This window comes from Hemicordylus capensis, chromosome 4, assembly GCF_027244095.1.
Source record: "Hemicordylus capensis ecotype Gifberg chromosome 4, rHemCap1.1.pri, whole genome shotgun sequence".
NCBI lineage: Eukaryota > Metazoa > Chordata > Lepidosauria > Squamata > Cordylidae > Hemicordylus > Hemicordylus capensis.
In genome coordinates, this window is record NC_069660.1 from 1,204,506 (window position 1) to 1,226,878 (window position 22,373).

At 52.2% G+C, this 22,373-nt stretch overlaps 1 protein-coding gene across 1 annotated transcript; it reads right to left on the reverse strand.

The window, feature by feature from the left end:
- Nucleotides 1–3,757: 3,757 nt before the first annotated feature.
- On the reverse strand, nt 3,758–12,411 carry WFDC3 (WAP four-disulfide core domain 3). Its single transcript, XM_053243089.1, has 4 exons — nt 12,297–12,411; nt 7,555–7,698; nt 6,657–6,806; nt 3,758–3,921 (listed from the first exon to the last, which is right to left on the reverse strand). The coding sequence occupies exons 1-4, from the start codon at nt 12,409–12,411 to the stop codon at nt 3,758–3,760; spliced, it is 573 nt and encodes a 190-aa protein (XP_053099064.1).
- Nucleotides 12,412–22,373: the final 9,962 nt, after the last annotated feature.

Consider the following 22,373-nt stretch of genomic DNA (forward strand, 5'->3'; position numbering starts at 1 on the left):
AGGAGTCCCCACTCAAGGCAGGACAGCTGGACACAGAACAGCTGTGGTGAAGCGGGGCCTGAGCCCCATGCAAAAAAGAGAGGGGGATTTCCCTTGTTCCCCGTGTTGGTGCTTGTGCTTCACCTTGTGCAGCAACTGCCACATTGGAGCATTTGATGAGCAAAAGAAAGGCCCAGCTTCCTCCCACCTCATGTTCCCTTTAGTCTCTTCCTGGTTGGCTCAGTTTCTCCTGGCTTCCTTTGCACATCACTGCTCAGCCCGAGCCTTGGCAGCTATGCACCCAAGCGCTGACAGACTGAGATCTGGGAGGTGGGATTGGATAGGCAGAAGGGATGCTTCCTAATCCCTAACCCAGCTGGAGAGAGGTCATAAGGACAGCCCTGCTGCTGGATCAGGCCCAAGGAGGCCCATCTAGTCCAGCATCCTGCTTCACACAGTGGCCCACCAGACGCCTCTGAGAAGCCCACAGGCAAAAGCTGAGAGGGCCTGCCCTCCCTCCTGCTGTTGCTCCCCTGCCACTGGTGTTCAGAGGCATCCTGCCTCTGAGGCTGGAGGTGGCCTGTTGCCCTCCGACTAGTAGCCGTTGATAGACCTCTCCTCCATGAAGTTATCTAAAGCCATCCAGGTTGTTGGCTGTCACCACATCACGTGGCAGAGAATTCCCTAGATTAATTATGCACTGTGTGGAAGACGTACTTCCTTTTGTTAGTCCTAAATTTCCCAGCCTTCATTTTCATAGGATGGCACCTTGTTCTAGTTTTGTGAGAGAGGGAGAAACATTTCTCTCTGGCCATGCATCAATTTATACACCTCTATCATGTCCCCTGCCCCCCTTTTCCAAACTAAAAAGCCTCAGTAGTCAGAGGTGCTTCCCTCTCCTCCTGCCTCACCTGGAAGCTGTTCAGAGCAATGTCGCACCGCCCAGCACCAGCTGTGGCCGAGGATCAGCCCGGCCACTCAGCTGGAGGAGCCGCTTTGCATGGCCAGTAAATCGCCTCCGTGCATGAGGGGAGGCCAGCTGAGCAGCAGAGCTTGCAGTTGTCTTTAGAAAGAAACCAAATTTTCTGCCTCCTCCGGGTGTGCCTCTTGACTTCACAAGAGCTCCTTCCAAACTGGAAGGATGCAGCCTGCTGTTGGAATCTGGTGTGCAGGCTTGCCTGCCTGGGTGGATGGTTCTCTGTTGGGCTTACAGTTTTTAAAACAATTTTTAGAATATTGATCGATCATCCATTTACAAAGCAGTTTGACTGTGTTTGTGTGTCCTTTTCAGATCTTGTGACCTGGGACTCCTGGAGATGGCCTGTCTGATGTGATCCCTTGGAGGGATCCCTGAATGCCTGGACAGGCCCTGCAGCCTGGCTGGAGCCCTGTGAAGTTACCTGCAGGAGAAGCAGCCACGGTTCTGCCACAACAACTGAGCTGTTGCGAGATTTTGATCGCACTTTTCTATGTTTACACTTTTCCAGACGCCAACAGGGTGGCTGCACAGGAAAACAGAAAGAGGCAGGAAGCAGAATTTATTTCAGTGCCTACACATAGTGGTTAATAGTATCCATTACGTTCTTTCTGCATGTTGAGAGTATTTCATATATTATTTATTTAATTTATATACCACCTGACTCCAAAGGCTCTCGGTGGTTCACAAAAATAAACACAACGAAACCAAAATGAAACCAACTGTTAAAAAATCCAGAGATTACTAAACAGCAGGCTTTTAAAAATGTGTTTGAAGGGCTCTTTTGAAGGCGGGCAAGCATGTTCAACCACAAATGTCCGTGGACCCTGTTCGGCCCGCAGGGTCTATTTTACTGGGCCCCAGGTATCCTGAAGCACCCGGAAACTGCCTGATAGCACCTTCCTGTGCCTGCTTTCTCAGAAATATGCTCCATGGTGTGCCCAGTGAGGCTTACTTGCATGAAAGCATGCCTAGCATTGCAGCCTGAAAGCAACAACAATTTAGGGAGAGGAGAGGACCCGACAATTGTTTGCGGCTGGCGTTCACTCTAGGGGCCCCACTGATTGAGCAGGGACAGGACCTATTCTCTGGTCTCTATCCTTGGTTGCAACTATGGGTCCATTGCAGTGTTCCCTCCAACAGGTATTTCCCAGGTGTTGTTGACTACAGCTCCCATAATCCCCAAAGGCCACTGCAGCTGGGGATGCTGGGCATTGTAGTCAACAACATCTGGGAATCCCTGTTAGAGGGGACAGTGGTCCATTGACAGGGGGAATAGATCCACAAGTAACTAATAATATTTTTATTTTTAATGTAATAATGTGCTAACATTTGACCTCAGTCCCTGCACGCCAAGTTGTGGGTGGTTCTGGCCCACCAGGGCATTTGAGTTGTGAAGCCCTGGTCTACAGGGAGTGCATCCCACAGCCCAGGAGGGACTATGGAGAAGGTCTGTCCCCTGAGTCACCGCCAGACGGGCTTGGCAGCATCCGAAGACGGACCTCTCTCGATGATCTTCATGGGCGGTGGGGATCATGCAGAAGAAGGCGCTTTCCCAGGTAACCTGGTCTTAAGCTGTTTAGGACGATAAAGGTAATTACCAGCACTTTTTATTTTGCCTGGAAGCCTATTGGCAGCCAATGCCGTTGTTCTAAAACAGGAATAATACGGTCTCTCTGAGAAACCCCAGAGACCAATCTAGCTGTTGCATTTTGAACCAACTGAAGTTTGGTTCAAATGCCTCTTCTGCATCTGCTCAGTAGGCAAAGAGGTGCCTTTCAAAGTGGAGATTCTCTCCTATTTAGCTGGGTGGTGGGGAGGGAAGCCACTGGCTCCATTGAGAGAGGAGAGCTGGTCTTGTGGTAGCAAGCATGATGTGTCCCCATAGCTAAGCAGGATCTGCCCTGGTTGCATCTGAATGGGAGACTTGATGTGTGAGCACTGCAAGATATTCCCCTCCGGGGATGGAGCCGCTCTGGGAAGAGCAGAAGGTTCCCAGTTCCCTCCCTGGCAGCATCTCCAAGATAAGGCTGAGAGAGATTCCTGCCTGCAACCTTGGAGAAGCCGCTGCCAGTCTGTGAAGACAATACTGAGCTAGATAGACCAAGGGTCTGACTCAGTCTATGGCAGTTTCCTATGTTCCTACTGTATGTTCCATTCAGCCCTAGCACAGCATCCCTACAATGGCTGTTGCGGGCATCTATCTTGTGCTTCTTTTTAGAGTGTGAACCCCTTGGAGGAACAGGGAGGCATCTTCTTCCTATTATTCTTTTTCTACATAAAACACTTTGCGAACTTTTTTTTGGTTGGAAAGCAGTATAGAAATAATAGTAGTCATAGTAGTACTTTCTAACTTAAAGGTGAAGCTTCTCTGCTAGCTCTAGTCAGCAGGCAGGCTGAGAATGAGCAGTCAGGGTGAACTAATTTTGTTGTCTGGCCCAGATCTTGTACAGGGCCCAAGATGGCCCTCTGCTGTGGCTCAAAAGTGAAAGCGGAGCGGGCGGGGGGGGGGGGGGAGAGAAAGTGAAAGCAAAGCAAAGGCTGAAAGCAATTCCACAGGTGGCCACAAGGAGGCAGCAGCAGCAGCAGGTGGCTGGAGAGTCCTCAGTTGGAAGGAAATGGATCCCAGTGCCAAGATGGTACCCCAGGACCCTCTTCAGGATGACAAACCTCTCCCAGTTCACTGTTCATGGCAGACCCAGGAGACCAAGATCCTTCCAGAGTGGAGGTTGTTTCCCCCTGCAGCTTGGAAGGGCCCACATCTGCCACCGGCAGCCTGACACTGGTCAGCCCGCTGCTGTCTCAGGGCCCTGCCCAGCGATCATGCTGGATGTTGATGCACTCCATGGCGGAGCCCGTGAAGCAGCACTTCTCTGTGCTGAGGCAGTCGTTGTCGTGCACGCAGGTGTCGGCACATGGTTCTGCCCCCTTCTGCCGCTGCTTCCTGGGGCACGTCCCGGGTTTCTCTGTAAGAGCAAGAGAGAGGGGACTGCTTCTGCACACTGTGCCAGTGGGGTGTGTGTGCGGTGTGTGTGTGGGGTTCCACACACACTTGTGGCAAGCTTGCTGGGGTCAGAGACAGCAGCACAGTCTGGGCACTTTCCAGATTACCTGCTCAACAGCTGCAAAATGCTTTGGTCTGGGCAAATCACATTCAAAATGTAAATAGCAAAGTGCCCAGCAGGGGGAGCATTCTCATGGAAACTAACAACCGGAAAATACAGCAACCTTTTAATGCCGGCCATACAACATCATAGCAATAAATCGCAGTGATTCAATCTGAAACAAGGCATCGGAAATGTGAACGGCACCCCGCTTTCAGCATAGGGACAGCGGTGTCACAACACAGGAAGTACGGAAGCACACTTCACAGATACGTCGTTGCAGCAGGGTCTAATCTGGACAGCCACCTGGAGGGGCATAGAAGGCTGCACTGGAGGCCGCAAGTAGTGCTGTGTGGCATCCCGCCCCCTGGCCAGCACTTGGCCTGTTCCACCGGTGAGGGGGAGGGTCTGGTGCCCACCGGGGACACTGGCCTGAGCCCAGCCAAGTCCCGGGGCAGTGGAGCTCTCCTCTTCCAGTCCCCTGCTCAGTGCAGGGCTCTGTTACGGGACCCCTGACAGCTGGCCGTCCAGCCCAGTCCTTGTTCCCAGGCCTGCCCTCGGGAGCCACAGGGGACAAGTCTCCTGCTCCTCCTCCTCCTCCTCCTCCTCCTCCTCCTCCTCCGTGATGGTCCTTCAGGTATTAGGAGGTGGCTCCCTGTCATTGGCTCTTTTTGGATGGTGAGTCCCTTTGGGAGAGGGAAACATCCCCCACCCCCTATTTCTTATGCTATGAAAGCCACCTAGAGGACCGTTCTGGTTGAAAAGCTGCAGGTGACGATGGCAGCACTCTCTCCCCTGAGTCTCCTCCCCTCCTCCCCAGCCTCTGGTCACTGCCAGCATGCAGCAGGGCCTGAAGGCCAAGAGGGCCCATTTCAGATCCAGTCCAGACCAGCACTGGTGGACGGGTTAGACGCCGCTTGGGTGGGGTCTTCCAGAATCCCTCAAGAAATGAAAAGGCTTGTGCAGGAAGGCATTCTGGCCAGTGAACAGAAGAACAGCCCTGCTGGATCAGGCCCAAGGAGGCCCATCTAGTCCAGCATCCTGTTTCACACAGTGGCCCACCAGATGCCGCTGGAAGCCACAGGCAGGAGTTGAGGGCAGGCCCTCTCTCCTGCTGTCACTCCCCTGCAACTGGTACCCAGAGGCATCCTGCCTTAGAGGCTGGCCTATAGACCTCCAACTAGTAGCCGTCAATAGACCTCTCCTCCATGAAGTTATCCAAACCCCTCTTCAAGCTGTCCAGGTTGTGGGCTGTCACCACATCTCATGGCAGAGAATTCCACAAGTGGATTATGTGTTGTGTGAAAAAGTACTTCCGTTTGTTGGGCCTAGATTTCCCGGCAATCCATTTCATGGGATGACCCCTGGTTCTAGTCTGATGGGAGAGGGAGAAGAATTTCTCTCTCTCCACTTTCTCCACACCATGCATGATTTTATAGACCTCAGTAGGGGGTGGAATTGTCTCCTGACTCCTTTGTATTGTGGGCAGGATCTTTCGCAAGGATTTGGCCTAAAGGTGTCGCTGCTGGAGTAGCTTCTGGGGTCCAAGCCAAGATGCTGCACATTCCTCTAATGGCTGTGGGTGATGGCCTGAATGGGCCGCTCTCCTGCAGGGCTGGGCTGGCGGATGGGGGTGCCAGAGACAGCAGCAGGGGAGCACTTCTGTCTTTGGAGGCAGGGAGAAGGGGCTGGAGTTGGGTGAGGGTGAAGCGCCATGACGGGGTGCAGCAGTGGGGCCTTTCCTTGGGGGACCCACCCAATGCAGGGAGCAGGCCTGCTGCCGCCGCCGCCGCCTTTAAAGAGGGCCAGCTGTCACCCTCTTGTCATGCTCGGCTTCTCGGTCGGTCAAGAAAGCCACTATGCCAGTGGACTCCAGCAGGATCCCAAGGAAGCCACGCCCTGAAGCAGGTGCCCCAGGGATTTCTCGCTGCCCGGGGAGGTGGCGGGAGTGCAGGGCAGTCTGACCACTCCAGCTGGTCACTCTTAAAATGTCCCTGGAGATGTTTTGGGAATGGGGAGTCCTTCTGCTCTTCGCCCAGCTGGCAGTAGGGCCGGGCTTCTCAGCCCTTTTGATACTGTGACCCCTTAAGCCAATGCAACCGCCCTGATCAACGCTACTGATCTGATTGCGTGGACATAAACAAAGCATGGATCCCTTTTCAACTGGGAGGAAGAGGAGGCTCCTGCCCGGTCTTCACACCTGGGCAGGATGTTTGAGACAGCCACTCTAAGTTTGGGCTCCAAGGCGATTTTGGATGGGCTTTCGAGTGCTGTGAGGGAGGGAGAAGAACCTCCCTCTTTCCATTCTTTCCACACCATGCATAACTGTATAGACCTGGATCAGGTCTCCCTGTAGTCCTCCTTTTTCTAAATGGGTTGTGCCTTTGCCTCATCAGGAAGGTCAGGAATGCAGCCTTCTGGAGAGCCCTGACGCCCCAGCCCCCTTTCCCTTGGGGCAAAGAAAGCCCCCACCCCCATATCGGAGGGTGTGCTCAGCTCCCCCTTGCGGGGGTGTCCAGTCACAGGGCTGGTCATTGTCGGTGTCTGTAGAAAGGCACTTGGGACCCCACGAGGCCCCCTCCCCACAGCCCCGGTACCTTCAAGGGGCATCCTGCAGCTCTGGCCGCATCCCGTCTCACAGCACTTCTGCGCCCCACTGCAATCTGCGTCCTGCTTGCACTCAGTGGCACACTGGACGGGCACCTGCAGCTTCTTCACGAGCGGAGCTGGGCAGAGGCCAGGCTTGTCTGTGGGGAGGCAGAGAGAGCCATTCAGGGTGCGGGGGGGGGGAGCGGATGCACTGCCCTCCACTGGTTCATCCCTCAGGGAAGAGTTCCTGGGGTCCAGGCCGTGGGTAGCGCCAGAATAATCCCTGCCCTCCCCTTCCAGAACCTGGCACCTGGCTAAGGCTTCTACCACCTACTCAGAGGTGAAGGGAAAGGCGCTCTGCACATGCTCAGAGGCACATACATCTGTGCTGTTATTTCACCATGCTGTGGGGCTGAGCACTTTGCTGCAGAGGCCCACCCCAGTGAGCCCTGCTGCAAATTAAAGTCTGCTGCTTTACCCGCCCCCGCCCCCCCCATCTTGTGGAAAATCCCACGACTCTAGTTCAGTTGCAAGCCTGGCTGTGGAGCCCCCCTTCTTTACTGGGGTGGGGGTGGAACGCAGAGCCCCCTCACTGCAGCCCAAGGCACTGTGCCAGGCGCTCAGCCCCCTGCAGATGATGGTCTGCAACTCCCGGCTACTGGCCATTAGGGCGGGGGATGATGGGAGTTGTAGTCCAGCAACAGCTGGAGGGCCTCAGCTTGCGGTCCCTCCGCTAGAGTCTCAGGAGTGGTGGGGCAGAAGGAGCAGCAGGCAGCCCTTCCTGGGGAGGAGGTGGCCCAGTCACTTCCCTCTGGGCGCGGAGGAACCCCCAGGGAGCCAGCCCCCCAATAGACTCCCCGGGTATGGAGCCTCTCCCCACCCCCACCCCAGACCCAGCGCTCTGACCTCTGCTGGGGGGCAGGCAGGAGAACCTGCAGGCGAATTCGCAGCACTTCTGTTCCCTTGGACACTCGCTGTCTGCTTCGCAGTCCACCGTGCAGGGCGGGTTATACAGCCCGTTGGGAGTGGCGATGCAGTAGCCAGCCTTCCCTGCAAGAAGGAGAGAGAGAGATGGGCGAGGGGGGCTGAGCACCGGGGAGGGAAGGCGCAGCGCCCCCAAGACAGCCATGGGGTGGAGCGACATGCTCCTGCCTTCTCCTCGTGTGGGGCTGGGAGGAGGGCTCAGTATCAAGGCTTCCGTGCCAAGGGGATCAGGGGTCGGCGAGTGACTTGGGGGCCTGCAGTGCAGGCAGATCAGACTGAGCTGGCGCAGAAGCCCCACGGAGGTGCCCTACTCTGGGGCAGCCAGTGGGGGTCTGCAGAGCAGGGGCCAGGGAGGCTTACGGGCCTTGTTGCGGGGGGGCTTCTGCGGGGGGAGGCAGGATGCAGGGCAAGATGGGCCCACCTGGGCCTGATCCAGCAGCCGCAAGGTGCCTCTTGCCGAAGGACCAGATGTGGGGTGCCCTGCGCACCCAGAGGGGTCTTTGGCCCACCCTGGCCCCTGGGATGCAGAGGAAGGGGGCTGGGGTTGGCCAGCCTATGGGGACGCCTGGGAATGGGATGGGCCCTGCCCGGCACAGAGGGAGCCAAAGGGCCAGGCAGGGTCGCTGGGCAGGGTGGAGTCTTCCCAGGCCAGCCTGCTCTGCCCACAAGGGTCTCTCTCAGCCCCTCGGGGCTGGCCCCACTAACTTGTGCTACGCTTTTCGTTTTGAATCGGTTCTGTGATGTTGTCATCTGCCCAGAGGTGGAGGTTTGGGGCGGTCGACACATGTGGAAAACAAAAACAAACCCGCCAGTCAGTCCGCAAACAGATGCCGCAGCTCTGCCTGCACCCCCCCATTTCCTCTTGTGGCTGAGCCTCCGGAGCAGCCGCGGATCCTGGAGGCAGAGGCGGCCGCCCCGGCCTTTCGGGCCTCTCTGGCTCCTCCGCTGCTCCCCTCACATTGCCAGCCCCAGAGCCCCCCTCCCTTCCCAAAGAGACAACGAGCGCTTGCCTTGGCCCCCCGCGTGGGCCCTGCCCTACTCAGACCCCCGGCAGAGCCACTGGGTCCCAGGGCTGCCCACTCTGGCTGAAGCCGGCCCTGAAGACCTTGGTGTTTCCCATCTCTCCAGCTCCGCGCCCAATATTTTCCAGAACTGCAAGCCGTTGATAGCTTCCAGTAGTGGCCTGGGACCGATGCTGCACCCTGGAGCCCCTCGGCCAGCCCTGGAAGTGGGGCAGCCTTTCCTGGTTACCCTCCAGGGCTTGCTCTGCTCTGTGGGGAAGGGAGCTGTTCAGCCCCATTTTCCTGGAGGGTGGCCCACCCTGTCTGCTGCTAGGGTTACCAACGGTCCCTTATTATTTATTTATTTATTTATTTATTTATTTATTTATTTAACTTATAAACCATCCAAAGGCTCTGGGCGCTGTACAACAACTTTTAAAAGAAATAAAAACACACTATTCAAAACACAGTGCTAAAAACAATATTAAAACAATTCAAAGACAATTAAAACCATTAAAAACCAATTAAAATACTTTTGAAAACACTTTACAAGCCTTGGAAGGCCAGGCCCAAAAAGTAAGTTGTTAGAGCTCTCTTAAAGGCCGACAGTGAGCCTAAACTGAGGATATCAGCTGGGAGTGCATTCCATAGGCCAGGAGCAGCTACAGAAAAGGCCCGGTTCTGAGTTGCCACCAGACGTACTGGTGGCAACTGGAGATGGACCACTCCAGATGACCTCAACAAGCGATGGGGATCATACCAAAGAAGGCGCTCTCCAAGGTAGCCCAGACCCAAGCCATTCAGAGCTTTAACAGTAATAATCAGCACTTTGTATTTTGCCCGGAAACGTATTGGCAGCCAGTGCAGCTGTTTTAAGACAGGCATAATATGGTCTCTCTGGGTCACCCCAGAGACCAATCTGGCTGCCGCATTTTGAACTAACTGAAGTTTCCAAACTCCTAACAAAGGTAGCCCCATGTAGAGCACATTGCATTAGTGGAGCCTGGAGGTTACCAGCTGATACACCACTGTTTTGAGATTGTTCTCTTCAAGGAATGGATGCAGTTGTCAATCAGCCGAAGCTGATAGAAAGCGCTCCTGGCCATAGCCTCCACCTGAGATACCAGGGTGAGTATAGCCTTTTGGGGGAGTGTAACCCCATCCAGCATAGGAAGACCTAACTCATCCTTTAAATTCTGATCCCCCACAATGAGCACCTCTGTCTTCTTGGATTCAGCTTCAATTTGTTATCCCTCATCCAGCCCATTACTGCCGGTAGGCAGGCATTTAGGGAGTGAATGCCATTTCATGATGATGATGATGATGATGATGATGATGATGATGATAAGGAGAAATAGATTTGGGTGTCATCAGCATACTGATGGATGAATAGCACCACGTAACTGAATGAACTGGAATTGGAATGCTCAAAAAGTCAATCAGTCAACCCCAATTTTATATTGTACACATATCTGAACAGAAATAATACACCAACTTAATGAAACAAAATACATACAAATGTTGCAAAGGATCTTCCACAACATATATAGTCCATTTTAACACTTAGGTGTGAACAGTTCTTATCTTGTAATCCAGATAGTCCACAAGCAGGGTTCAACACCAATTGAGTAGAATGAAGAGAACTCTTCTCATCGTTGTACAGCCACACATTCTCATTCACAGTTACATAGGAATGGAGGTGATAATTGTAATTGTGATGATGATAAGCAGAAATAGATTTGGGTGTCATCAGCATACTGATAACACCCTGCACCAAATCTCCTGATGACTTCATCCAGCGGTTTCATGTAAATATTAAAAAACATTGGTGACAGAATGGAGCCCTGAGGGACTCCATATAATAGCTCCCATTTTAAAGAGGAATTGTCACCAAGCTCCACCATCCGGAATCTGCCTGAGAGATAGGAGCAAAACCACTGCAAAGCAGTGCCTCCTATCCTCAATTCCCCCAGGTGAACCAGAAGGATACCATGGTCGATGGTATTGAATGCCACCAAGAGATCCAACAGAACCAACAGTCACACTCCCTCTGCCTATTCCCTAGTAGAGATCATCCATCAGGCTGACCAAGGCAGACTCAACCCCATAGCCTGCTCCAAAGCCAGTTTGAAATGGGTCTAGATAATCAGTTTCCTCCAAAACTGCCTGGAGCTGGTTAGCCACCACTCTCTCAATCACCTTGCCCAGCCATGGGAGATCGGAGACTGGCCTATAACTGTCCATCACTGAGGGATCTAGGGAAGGCTTCTTAAGAAGTGGTCTAATCATTGCCTCCTTCAAACAAGGAGGCATCCTACCCTCCCTCAGCGATGAGTTAATGATATTAACTAGGCCATCTCCGACAATCTCTCTGCCAGATAGAAGCAGCCAAGTCGGGCAAGGATCCAGAGAACAAGGAGAAGGCCGCACCGCCCCAAGCAGCTTGTCCACGTCATCAAGTATCACAGATTGAAACTGATCCAATCTAATACTGCAAGAGGGATTGCTGGACACCACCTTAATAGACTCTGCAGAAATGGTGGAGTCCAAGTCAGCCCGAATACAAGAGATTTTGTCCGCATAAAAACCCATTAAAAGCATTGCAGCAAAACAAAGTCCCCGGGGATTGGTCTGAATTGGAAGGAGCCTGAATCAAACTCCTCACAACCCGGGACAGCTCTGTGGTACGTGAACCTGCAGAAGTAATGCGCGCAGGCCAGAACTGGTTTTTTTGCAGCACGCACCGCCTCCTCATAAACCTTCAAATGGGCTCTGTGCTGTGTCCTGTCACATTCAAGCCGAGTTGTCCTCCACTTGCGCTCCAGTCGCCTACCTTGCTGCTTCAGACCCCGTAACTCCTCTGTATACCAAGGGGCCACTTTTAAAGCAGATTGGAAGGGACGCTTAGGAGTGATCGTGTCTACTGCCCTGGTGAGTTCCCTGTTCCAGTTCCCACCAGGGCATCAACAGAGTCGCTGGCAGGACCAACATCAAAACCCTCCAAGGTTTTTTGGAATCCTATTGGGTCCAGCAGCTGTCTTGGGTGGACCATCTTAATGGGTCCTCCACCCCTGCAGGGCTGGGTTGTGGCTGCGAAACCAGCAGGGACATCTCTGACTTCAGCCCAAAACTGCCTGTCCCTTACAGGATGCCATTTGTCCCTTATTTCCAGCTAAAGGGAAGAACCTCTGGCTGAGATCAAACCAGCCATTTTCGCTCATCATGAAGTAATGAATGAGCTCCAACTCCTTTCCCTTCTCCCTCCCTACCAGGGTCCTCTGTGGTTCTGGCGGGCTGCGGGCAGCTAGGGTTGCCAACAGCCCCATACTGGGGACATGAACACAGCCACCAATGATGGGCTAACGCAGCCTTCTCCAGGTGCTGGGATCATGGAAACCAGGCGAGCTGTTTTTACTGGCTTCTCTTTCTAGAAAGCAAAGTGACATCACACCCTGTTTGGCTCGCCATGGCCCTTTCAATTAGCAAAGGAGAAGCAGCCCTCGGAGTTGTCGCTTATACCAAGTAGTAAAAGCACTGGCAGCCCACAGGCTTCCCTACTCACGTCCCTTCTTGCCCGGGCAGTGGGAACTTGGCAACCCTTGCTGCTGCTGCTGCTGCTGCTGCTGCCGCCACCTGCTGGGGCTCCTTCTTGTGAGCACTCACCTTTCTTCTCCTCCCCGTAGTCTGAGGCCTCCCCATCCCCCAGGAGGAGGAGGAGGAGGAGGACCCAGAGGACTGCTGGCTTCATGCTGCTGCTGCTGCTGCTGCTGCTCCTCATGGGACTCCAGCAGGAACAGGCAGAGCTGCTGAGCCAGGCAGAGCCTTAAGTGGCTCCCCAGGCGGGGCCGGCTCCTGCTGACCTGCCTGGCTGCCGCGGCTGGCTCCTCCCTCTGCTCAGGGATGCAGGACAGTGTCAGGACTGGGCTCCCAAGAGCCCTCCGGTTTGGAGTCCAACTTCAGGCCCAAGGAAGGGCTGCTGGGGGCCGTGGGTCAGCACAGCTCCCAGCCGCCCTGGAGTCCACCCGCTGCTTCCCCATCCCGGCCTGGGCTCAGGAGACCCCTCTGTGCGGGTCCTCAGCTGGCTTTAGGGTTCTTTCTCCTCCTCTGGTGCAACAGGGTTTGCCTTAGTTTCCTTTTGATGGAGACTTGTTTTCTGTATGAACACACTCACACTTTATGTGCTAGTATTGCTTTGCTCAGTAGACACAAGCAGACCGTCAGAGAGAGAGAGAGCCGGCATCCTTACAAGGCTCCTGCCCCACCGCAGACCCTCAGAGGTCCTGCACGCCCTAGCAGGCTTGACAGGCAGGGCTCTTACCCTGAGTCTCCTCCCGAAGAGAGGGGCTGCGTTCACACACCAGCCAAACGTACCCCAAAGTCCATTCGAGAGCCTTGGACCCACTCCACACACAAATCGGGCTTTGTCTTCTGAATTCGAGCTTTTCTCGATGTATTTCCAGGATTTAAAAATGCTGGTTTTAAGCTACTTTTTCTGAAAACGCTGCAGCAAACAGGGAGAGGCAGTGAGGTAGAATCATTAGCATGAGAAGAAGGAAACCCTCTTTAGCAAGACAGGTAGAGACTTTAAAAATCTCTCCCCCCTGGATTGGCTAGAAGGAAAACATGGAAGCATGCCATGTGAACTTGTTTCAAAACAAAATCTGAAAGCAGAGGGGAGGGGCTGCTCCCCTCCATGCCACGAGTGCACTTTGAAGTGGCTTCGCTCCACATATACCCCGCAGCATGAAGCCGTGTGTGAATGACTCCCAGGTGCTTCCCACGCCCAGCCTCTCTCACTACCTGCCTGACCCCATTTCAAACGGAAAACGGTTCTCTCTTCATAGACCCAGAGGCCTGAGTGTGAGCTCCCCTGCTTCTGACGGGTTCAGCTGCTTCCCACCAGCTGACCCTTCTGGGCTATCAGCAGCAATCTCCCTAGGAAAGGATGAGCTGGCCTGCAGCTATCACCACGAAAGCTGCCTTGTCTCCATCTAGCTCAGAAGCACTGACGGGTGGCAACTCCTTTCCAAGGTCCATTTCACTGCCCTGCTGCCAGCTGAGATCCTTTTGCTGAGGATTGGGTCTGGGACCTTCTGCATGTACAGCAGGGGGGGGCTTCACCGCTGGGTTCCAGCTTCTCCCAAAGGGATCTGTTCCTGAGCCTACCAGGAGCTTTCCCAGACAGCTGGCTTTACTGCAGGTTTATTGCGAGGCTTTGCTGAAAGTTCAAAGTTCTCCCCCCCCCCAAACAATGCACAAAGTGGATTTATTTTACTCTGGATATAAATCAGGCTACATTCAAATGTGCAATGAAAACCCGAATTGTGTGTGAAGTGAAGTCCCCGATTGCTCTCAGGGACTTCGGGGTAAATTTGGCTGATACGTGGACGGAGCCGAGCAATAGTCCCCCAGCACCACATTCTGGACCCTCCCCCCAAGAAAGGACCGGAGGAGATGCGAGCTAAAAGCCCAGTGTGGAAAACTCCCAGGCTGGGAATGCATGCTTCCTTTCAGCAGGCTAATGAGGGTGTCCAGATGGAGGACAGAAGACAGAAGCCAAACGGGAAGGGGTTCAAAGCAGAGGTGCAGGAGAGAAAGTCGAGACAGCAGGAGGAAGCCGACCGCTCCAGAAGCCTGCAGACAAAGTGAAGAAGGAAAGCTGGGCCGGAGTCAAGAGGTGCTTTGGGGTGTTTTGAGAATGGGGAAATGAGTTATGATGGTGGTCCAGCCGTGCAAGGCCTGACCTTTCAAGCCTTGACACCCCAAGAGTCCTCCAGAAGAGTTTCACTGCCACCACAAGTCATTTACAAACAGGCTGGCACATGAACGCATTCCTGAATCACCCCCAAACACTCAAGGGAATGCTCAGGTGTGCCCATGTGAGTAATGCATGTGGTGGCTGACCAGCTCCAGGCAGTTTTGGAGGAAACCGATTATCTAGACTCATTTCAAACTGGCTTTAGAGCTGGCTTTAGAGCTGGGTTGAGGCAGGCCTGGTCAGCCTGATGGATGACCTCAATTTGATTTTATTGTTATTGTTATTGTTAAATTTATATACCGCATTTTATTAAAACAATCCCAAGGGGGTTCACACAAAAATTAAAAGAAGTCTATAAAAATTACACAATTAAAATATAAGCTACAAATATAAAAACATAGATCTGACTAAAAAGATTTAAAATACAAGCATAAAATAACCAAACATAATACAAAGAAGCAGCAGTACATACAATCATAGAAAAGCCTGGGTAAAAAGCCAAGATTGCAAAAGCTTTCTAAAAACTGTGATGGAGACCAAGGAGTGAATAGCCACCAAGAGAGCATTCCAGAGTCTGGGGGCAGCCACAGAGAAGGCCCTGTCCCGTGTGCAGGACAACCGAGCCTCCCTCATTGTCAGCACCTGGAGCAGAGCCTCCCCAGATGACTGCGTCAAGCCGGCAGCAACCCTTGGGAGCAGGCGGTCCCTCAGGTATCCCGGGCCCAAACTGTTAAGGGCTTTAAAGGTCAAAACCAGCACCTTGAATTGGACTCGGAAACAAACTGGTAGCCAGTGCAGCTCTTTCATAATGAGCGTGATGTGATCCTAGCAGGCAGCTCCAGATAAAATCCTAACTGCCGCATTTTGCATTAGCTGCAGTTTCCAAATATTCTTCAAGGGCAGCCCCACGTAGAGCATGTTACAGTAATCCAGCTGTGATGTGACTAAGGCATGGGTAACTGTGGCCAGATCTGCCTTCTTGAGAAAGGGACACAGCTGGCACACTAGCCAAAGCCATGCAAATGCACCTCTGGCCACCGCCTCCACCTGAGCTTCCAAAAGCAGAGCCGGGTCCAACGATACCCCCAAAGTGCACACTTGCTCTTTCAAGGGGAGTGCAACCCCATCCAGAACCGGTTTAATCTTCTCATCCCGATTGGCTCTCCTACTGGCCAATATTACCTCCGTCTTGTCTGGATTCAGTCTCAGTTTATTAGCCTCCATCCAACCCATCACAGCCTCCAGCCCCCGATTCAAGACATCCACTGCCTCCCTAGGATCAGGTGATAAGGAGAGATAGAGCTGAGTGTCATCTGCATATTGCTGACAACTCAGTCCAAGTCCTGGGATGACCTCGCTCAGTGGTTTCATGTAGATCAGGGTTTCTTAACCTTGGGCCCCCAGATGTTGTTGGACTACAACTCCCATCATCCCCAGACATGGCCTTTGTGGCTGAGGATAATGGGAGTTGTAGTACAAAAACATCTGGGGGCTCAAGGTTAAGAAACCCTGATGTAGATGTTAAACAGCATGGGGGACAAAACCGAACCCTGCGGAACCCCACAGGCCAATGGCCACGGAGCCGAGCAATAGTCCCCCAGCACCACCTTCTGGACCCTCCCCCCAAGAAAGGACCGGAACCACTGCAACGCAGTACCTCCGAATCTCATACTCGAGAGGCGACCCAGAAGGATACCATGGTCGATGGTATCGAACGCCACCGAGAGGTCCAGCAGAACCAACAGGGATGCACTCCCCCTCTCTAGTTCCCAGCATAGGTCATCCACTAGAGCGACCAAGGCAGTCTCAGTCCCATATCCGGGGTGGAAGCCAGATTGAGAAGGGTCTAGATAATCCGTATCACCCAAGACCCTGTACCCTCCCTGGCAGCTTTTATTAGCCATGAAGGTCAAGACCACACAGTGTCACCCGCACACTGCCCAGGATCTTGTCCACATGCTCAGGCTGCACCAACTGAAAAGAATTCAACACAAAAAGACCAGATGGTACCAGAGGCAAGTCTGCCGGAACTGCCAAAACTCTGGAATCCAAATCAGCACGGATACAAGCAACTTTATCTGCAAAGTGACAGGCACACTGATCACAACGGGCTGTAGATGGTTACAGATGCCCCATCACCTGGATGTGTGTGTGGAGCAATGCCTTTGCCACACGAAGCAGCTCAGCTGGTCTGCACTGCTCTGCACTGAGCAGATGGAATGCAGGCAGAGTGAAAGCATCACGGACTAGTGCCTAAAATGGGCTCTAGCCCCTGTTTGATTGGATTCGTCATGACGCTTCCTCCAGTGTCGTTCCAGCTGTCGGCCGAGTTGTTTCATCACCCTAAGCTCCAAGGAAAACCAGGGAGCAGAACAGGCTCCACCAAGCCAGAGAGGGCGTTGAGGAGCTACTGTGCCAACAGCCCAGGCTGTCTCTCCGTTCCAGAGATTTACCAGGGCCTCGGCCGAGTTACCAGCTCTGGACACTGGAAACACCACGAGGGCTGCCTGGAAACCAAGCGGATCCATAAGCCTCTGGGTGCAGACCATTCTAATCAGTCCACCCCCCCCCTGCAGAGGGCAGATGGAGCAGTCAGACTCAACCCCACTAGATGACGATCTGTCCATGACAAGGGAATGTGGCAACCAGACTGGCCTCTGGGGCAATGTGGAGAGACCATATTACGTCTGTTTTGAAACAGTTGCAGCGGCTGCCAATAGGTTTCTGGGCAAAATGTATTTTTTGTGCTGGTTATTACCTTTAAAGCCCTGCACGGCTTAGGTCCGAGTTATCTTAGAGAGCGCCTTCTTCTGCATGATCCCCACTGCATGTTGAGGTCACCTGAGGAGGTCCGTCTCCACTTGCCACTGCTACATCTGGTGGCGACTCAGAGGTGGGCCTTCTCTGTAGCCGCTCCTGGGCTGTGGAAGGCACTCCCGGCAGAAATCCGTCATCTGAGTTCATTATTGGCCTTCAGGAGAGCCCTTAGCTGTTTGGCCTGGCCTTCCAGAGTTTTTATACTGTTTTAAATGTTTTAATTGTTAATGGTTTTATGCTGTTTTTAAATTGTTTTGTACTGATTGTTTTTAAAGGACTGATTTGTGCATTTTATTTTTGTTGCAGTGTATGGCCCAGAGCTGTTTGGATGGGGCGATATATAAATGTAATGTAATATATAAATAATGCCTAAGCCTAAGCCCCCTCCACAAACAAACAAACAAACAAACACATCCCAGAGCCTTTGCATAACAAAACAGCCAAAGCCAATCCAGGGAGGACAAACAGGGTTTAAAAAATAAATAAATCCCCAGCACAGTTTTGGATTAAAGTAAAAAGGTTAAAATCTCATTTATTACAAAAAAATAAAAGAACAAAGCTTTACAGTCTAACTAAGAACAACACTGAAAGCATAAACCTAGCATAGATGTTAGTAAGCCAGGAGGCTAAAAGTCTTAGTTGCATGTATGGAATGAATGAATGAATAAATAAGGATTTTAAATCTGAAGTCTCAAAGCATCGTTGGGAACATAAGAAGAGCCCTGCTGGATCAGGCCCAAGGGCTATCCAGTTCAGCATCCTGTTTGCGAGAGAGGCCCACCAGATGCCTCTGGGGAACCCACAACCAGAAGATGAGATGAGCCCTAGCCCCTGCAACTGGTATTGAGAGGCCTCTTGCCTCTGAGGCTGAAGGTGGCCGGTAGCCACCAGACTAGTAGCCATCGATGGACCTGTCTTCCATGAATTTGCCTCCAATTTAGTGGTCATCACCGCATCCTGTGGCAGAGAACCCCGTAGCTTAATTGTGTGCTGTGTGAAAAAGTACACCCTTTTTCTTGGTCCTAAATTTCCTGGCCTTCAGTTTCATGGGATGACCCCTGCCTCTAGTGGGAGGGAGAGAGGGAGAAAACCTTGTCTTTACTCACTCTCTATTCTGTGCATAATTTTATAGACCTCTATCGTGTCTTCCCTCGGAATTATGTCCGGGGTAAAAAAATCCTCTATTTGCGGCAGCATTTTTTTAAAAAAAAGCTTTCTGGTATTCCCGGCAGCTTCTTTTGAGATGTGTGGAAGGACCATAGTAGTCATTCAGCTTTTTTTCAAAACTCATTGAAAGGGAGCTTGACAGCAGTGTTGGGTATGGTCAGGTCTGCTCTGAGTGATTTGCAATTGCAAGCACTGGGGGCTGGGCGGGGGGAGAACACAGAGTTCAGTTCAGGTGACAGCTATCATTACTTCCAATCTGCCAAGCACTAAGCAAAACGCTGTCTGAATCCAACCAAAAGCCAAGCGAGGGGGCTGGAGAGGGGGGAAACTGCCCCCTCCCCCCTCAGAGGATCTGCTGCTGCCACTGCTGGGCCACTGCGGAGCAAGAGGAGGAGGGAAAATAATATAACAATAATAATCTGTCCGGGAGAGAGGCTGGCTCCTCTTCCATCTCTTCCTCAGGGCAGCGAACTTGTAGAGATGGGGAGCGAGGGAGAGTGGCTGAAGCGAATCCCTTAAATTGCCGCCATCTTCATAAACACCGACCAACCCCAAGAGGGGAGGGAGGGAGGAAGGGATTGAGCAGAGGGGAGGGAGGAGAAGGGGGACCCTCCTCAGCCATGGCTGGGTTCTTCTCTTCCCCCACAGCTGCCATCGCCTCCTCCCTCTGCGTATACGATCAGGGTGGGGCAGGGAGGGGATCACTTGGCCATGGTGAGTCAGTGCCGAGGAGGGGGGGGGGGGAGAGAAGGCGCCAGAGTGAATGTGAGTGTTGTTCTCACTCCCTCTGTCAAACTAACCAAAAAAGAAAAGGTCTCTGCCTGTGACAGGTTGGATAAAAAACCTGGAGCAGGCGGTGGGAATGTGCACGGAAAAAGATCTGCAGGGATTGCGGAGAGGAGCCAAGCCTATGTGAACTGTCCATTTAATTCCCCGAATTAAACAACTGCGAATCTTCTGAGAAACAGATTTGCTCTTCAGATACCCCGTGTTATGAAGGCATGCATGAAAAACTCCCTGGTAGCAACCATAGGCTGATGAATGGCAATACCACACACACACACACACACACGCATGCTGAAGGGCTGCTGCTCTACAGAAACTCTACAGGAAGGACAGAGAGGTGGAGTAGCACTGAATATTAAAGAAGGAATAGAATCCAAGAAGTCTGAAAACCCAAGATGACCAAAGTCCTCCACAGAATCATTATGGGTAACATTTTGAGGAGTGAAAGGAAATATATTACTAGGGTTGTTCTGTTGCCCTCCGGATCAAAATGCTGAGAGTGACCCGGAGTTGGAGAAGCAAATCAGAGAGACATCAAAGAGAGAGACAGAGCTTCCAGTGGCATCTGGTGGGCCACTGTGTGAAACAGGATGCTGGACTAGATGGGCCTTGGGCCTGATCCAGCAGGGCTGTTCTTATGTTTTTACCCACACATAGTCTGGGCAAATTCACACTCAGGTAATGACAAATAGGCCAAATTTCTAGACATGCTAAATGACTGTGTCTTACAACAGTTAGTTGTGGAAACAACCAGAGAGAAGGGAGAACCTTGGACTTAATCCTGAGTAGTGCCCAGGACCTGGTGCGAGATGTCAGAGTTGTAGAACCATTGGTGAACAGTGACCATAGTGTGATCCAATTCAGCTTATATGGGAGTGGAGCATTGCCAAGGAAGTCCAACACAGATGCGTTGAACTTCAGAAGAGGAAACTTCTCAAAAATGAAGGTATTGGTAAAAAGGCAGCTGAAAGGGGAAGCCAGGGGGGTCAAATCACTCCAGAAGGCTTGGAGCTTATTTAAAACTACAATACTAGAAGCTCAGTTGGAATGCATACCAAGAAGGAGGAAAAGCACCACCAAGTTCAGGAGCGTGGCTGACAAGTAGAGTCAGGGAAGCTATAAAAGGGAAGAAGACTTCCTTCAGAAAATGGAAGTCCTGCCCAAATGAAGAGAACAGGAAGGAACACAAACTCCTAACCCTAACCCTAACCCATAAACTCTGTCAAGGGGGATAACAAAACCTTCTTTAAATATATCAGAAGCAGAAAACCTGCCAGGGAGGTGGTTGGCTCCTTAGATGATGAGGGCGTGAAAGGGATTACTGAGACTGCAGAGAAGCTGAATGAATTCTTTGCATTGTAGTGATGGGGAGGATTTGAGGGAGGGCTGGGCCTCATTGAGAGGCTTGCAACTGCTGAGAGGGTTGGCCTTTCCTAGAAAGGGGGAAAGCCCAGGAAAATCAAAATGGAAGGACCAGTCCAGATAATGGAAGGACCAGTCCAGAACGACACTCTCAGCCATCAGCAGCAGCAGCAGAAGAGAAAGCTTGGTTCTGTTTGTTCTGCCCCGAGGAAGCTGGGGAAATGGAGGGAAATGGAGACAGCAGGAAGACCCCTGTTGTGAGTAATAAGATGGGGGGGGGGGCACCAGGTCAGGTAGACACCTGAGGGAAGTGATTTCCCTGTATTATTGTATTGCTGGAATCTGAGTCGCCTGGTTAATGAACACTTCTCTCTCTTACAGTCTGCTTGATGAAGAGACAAAGGTTCTTACTACATACTCTTGTTTTTTAGCCTACTTTCCAGTAAGCTCATGAGATCACCTGGCATTCCCTGTGTCTGGGTGTGTGTCCCCCACATCAACCTGGACCAATATGAACCAAATCAGGCACAGTTGTAGGGACATATAGAGACACCTCAACAGTGTAGTTTGTGGTGATGTCATCTACCCTGGTTCTAGATGGCAGATATGTAAACTTTTGAGGCGCAAGTGGGCTAACTTGTGAACCGCCTAACCGATTTGAACCAAATTTGCTACAGCTGTAGGGACACATAGGGATGCCCCAATGGTGTGGTTTGTGATGATATCATCCACTCCAATCCAAGACAGTGGAAGCGTGAATGGTTGAGGTGCAAGAGATCTAACTTGTGGACCTTGATTTGAACCAAATTTAGTCCCGTTGGAGAGAAAGTGAAAGGAAAGTAGGAGCCTTGAGCCTTGCAGGGAGGAAGACACCTTAACATCTGCTTCCCAGAGATGGCTGCTGCCCAGTGGTTAGAGCCTCTGTAGCTGTCATCTGCTGTTGTCAGCCTGCCAGCCTGTGTGCACCCTAATGTGTGGGGCTGGGGCTTTGGGGGAGCCACTTTGGGGGCAACGAGGGCAAGGGCCAGGTGGTAGTATTTTGGCTCCTGTTGTTTTTAGGTCCTGGGTGTTTCAGATGTGTCTTGGTTTGTCTGGGGATGGGGAGACATGGGGTTTGTCCACTGACTATGGGGTGGCTATTCTGGTGGTGGTGGGAAATGGAAGACGTAAAGTTGGTAGGTCAGTGAGTCGTTACAGGGAGAGAGAAGTCCGAAATCTATTAGTTGTGTCCCCTCCCAGCTGCCCTGCCAGCTCTTTGACCTTGGGGAGCAGGGCCAACCTCCCAGACTCTCACCTTGCTCCTCTGTAATGCCAGGTCGGTCCAGAATAAGTCGGAAACCATCCATGATCTGATTCTGGATGAAGGGGCAAACTTCATGTGTATTACCGAGACTTGGTTGGGGGAGGCTAGTGGTCCAGTTTGGTCCCAGCTTCTCCCTCCAGGATATTCTGTAGAGGAGCAGGTGAGGGGACGTGGGCGAGGAAGTGGAGTGGCTGTGGTCTATAAGAATAACCTCTCCCTGACCAGGATCCCTGTCGAAGTGTCTGACCATATTGAATGTGTGTACCTAAGTTTGGGGACCAGAGCTAGACTGGGACTTCTCTTGGTGTACTGATTGCCCCACTGCCCAATGGAGTCCCTAACTGAGCTGATGGGCTTTGTCTTGGGTTTGGGGTTGGAGTCCCCCAGGCTTGTGGTGCTGGGGGATTTCAATGTCTACTTTGGACCAATTTGCCTGAGGTAGCTCAGGAGTCCATAGTGGACAAGACAAATATGGGCCTATCCCAAGGGGTCTCAGGACTGACACACATTACAGATCACACACTTGATCTGGTCTTTCACTCTGATC

Excerpts from the sequence above, each read along its gene's own strand:
- WFDC3 (XM_053243089.1), bottom strand. The coding sequence starts at position 12,411 with ATGAGGAGCAGCAGCAGCAGCAGCAGCAGCATGAAGCCAGCAGTCCTC. Across the intron at positions 7,699-12,296 it reads CTACGGGGAGGAGAAGAAAG|GGAAGGCTGGCTACTGCATC; the intron begins GTGAGTGCTCAC and ends TCCTTCTTGCAG. Across the intron at positions 3,922-6,656 it reads CTGCAGGATGCCCCTTGAAG|AGAAACCCGGGACGTGCCCC; the intron begins GTACCGGGGCTG and ends TTGCTCTTACAG.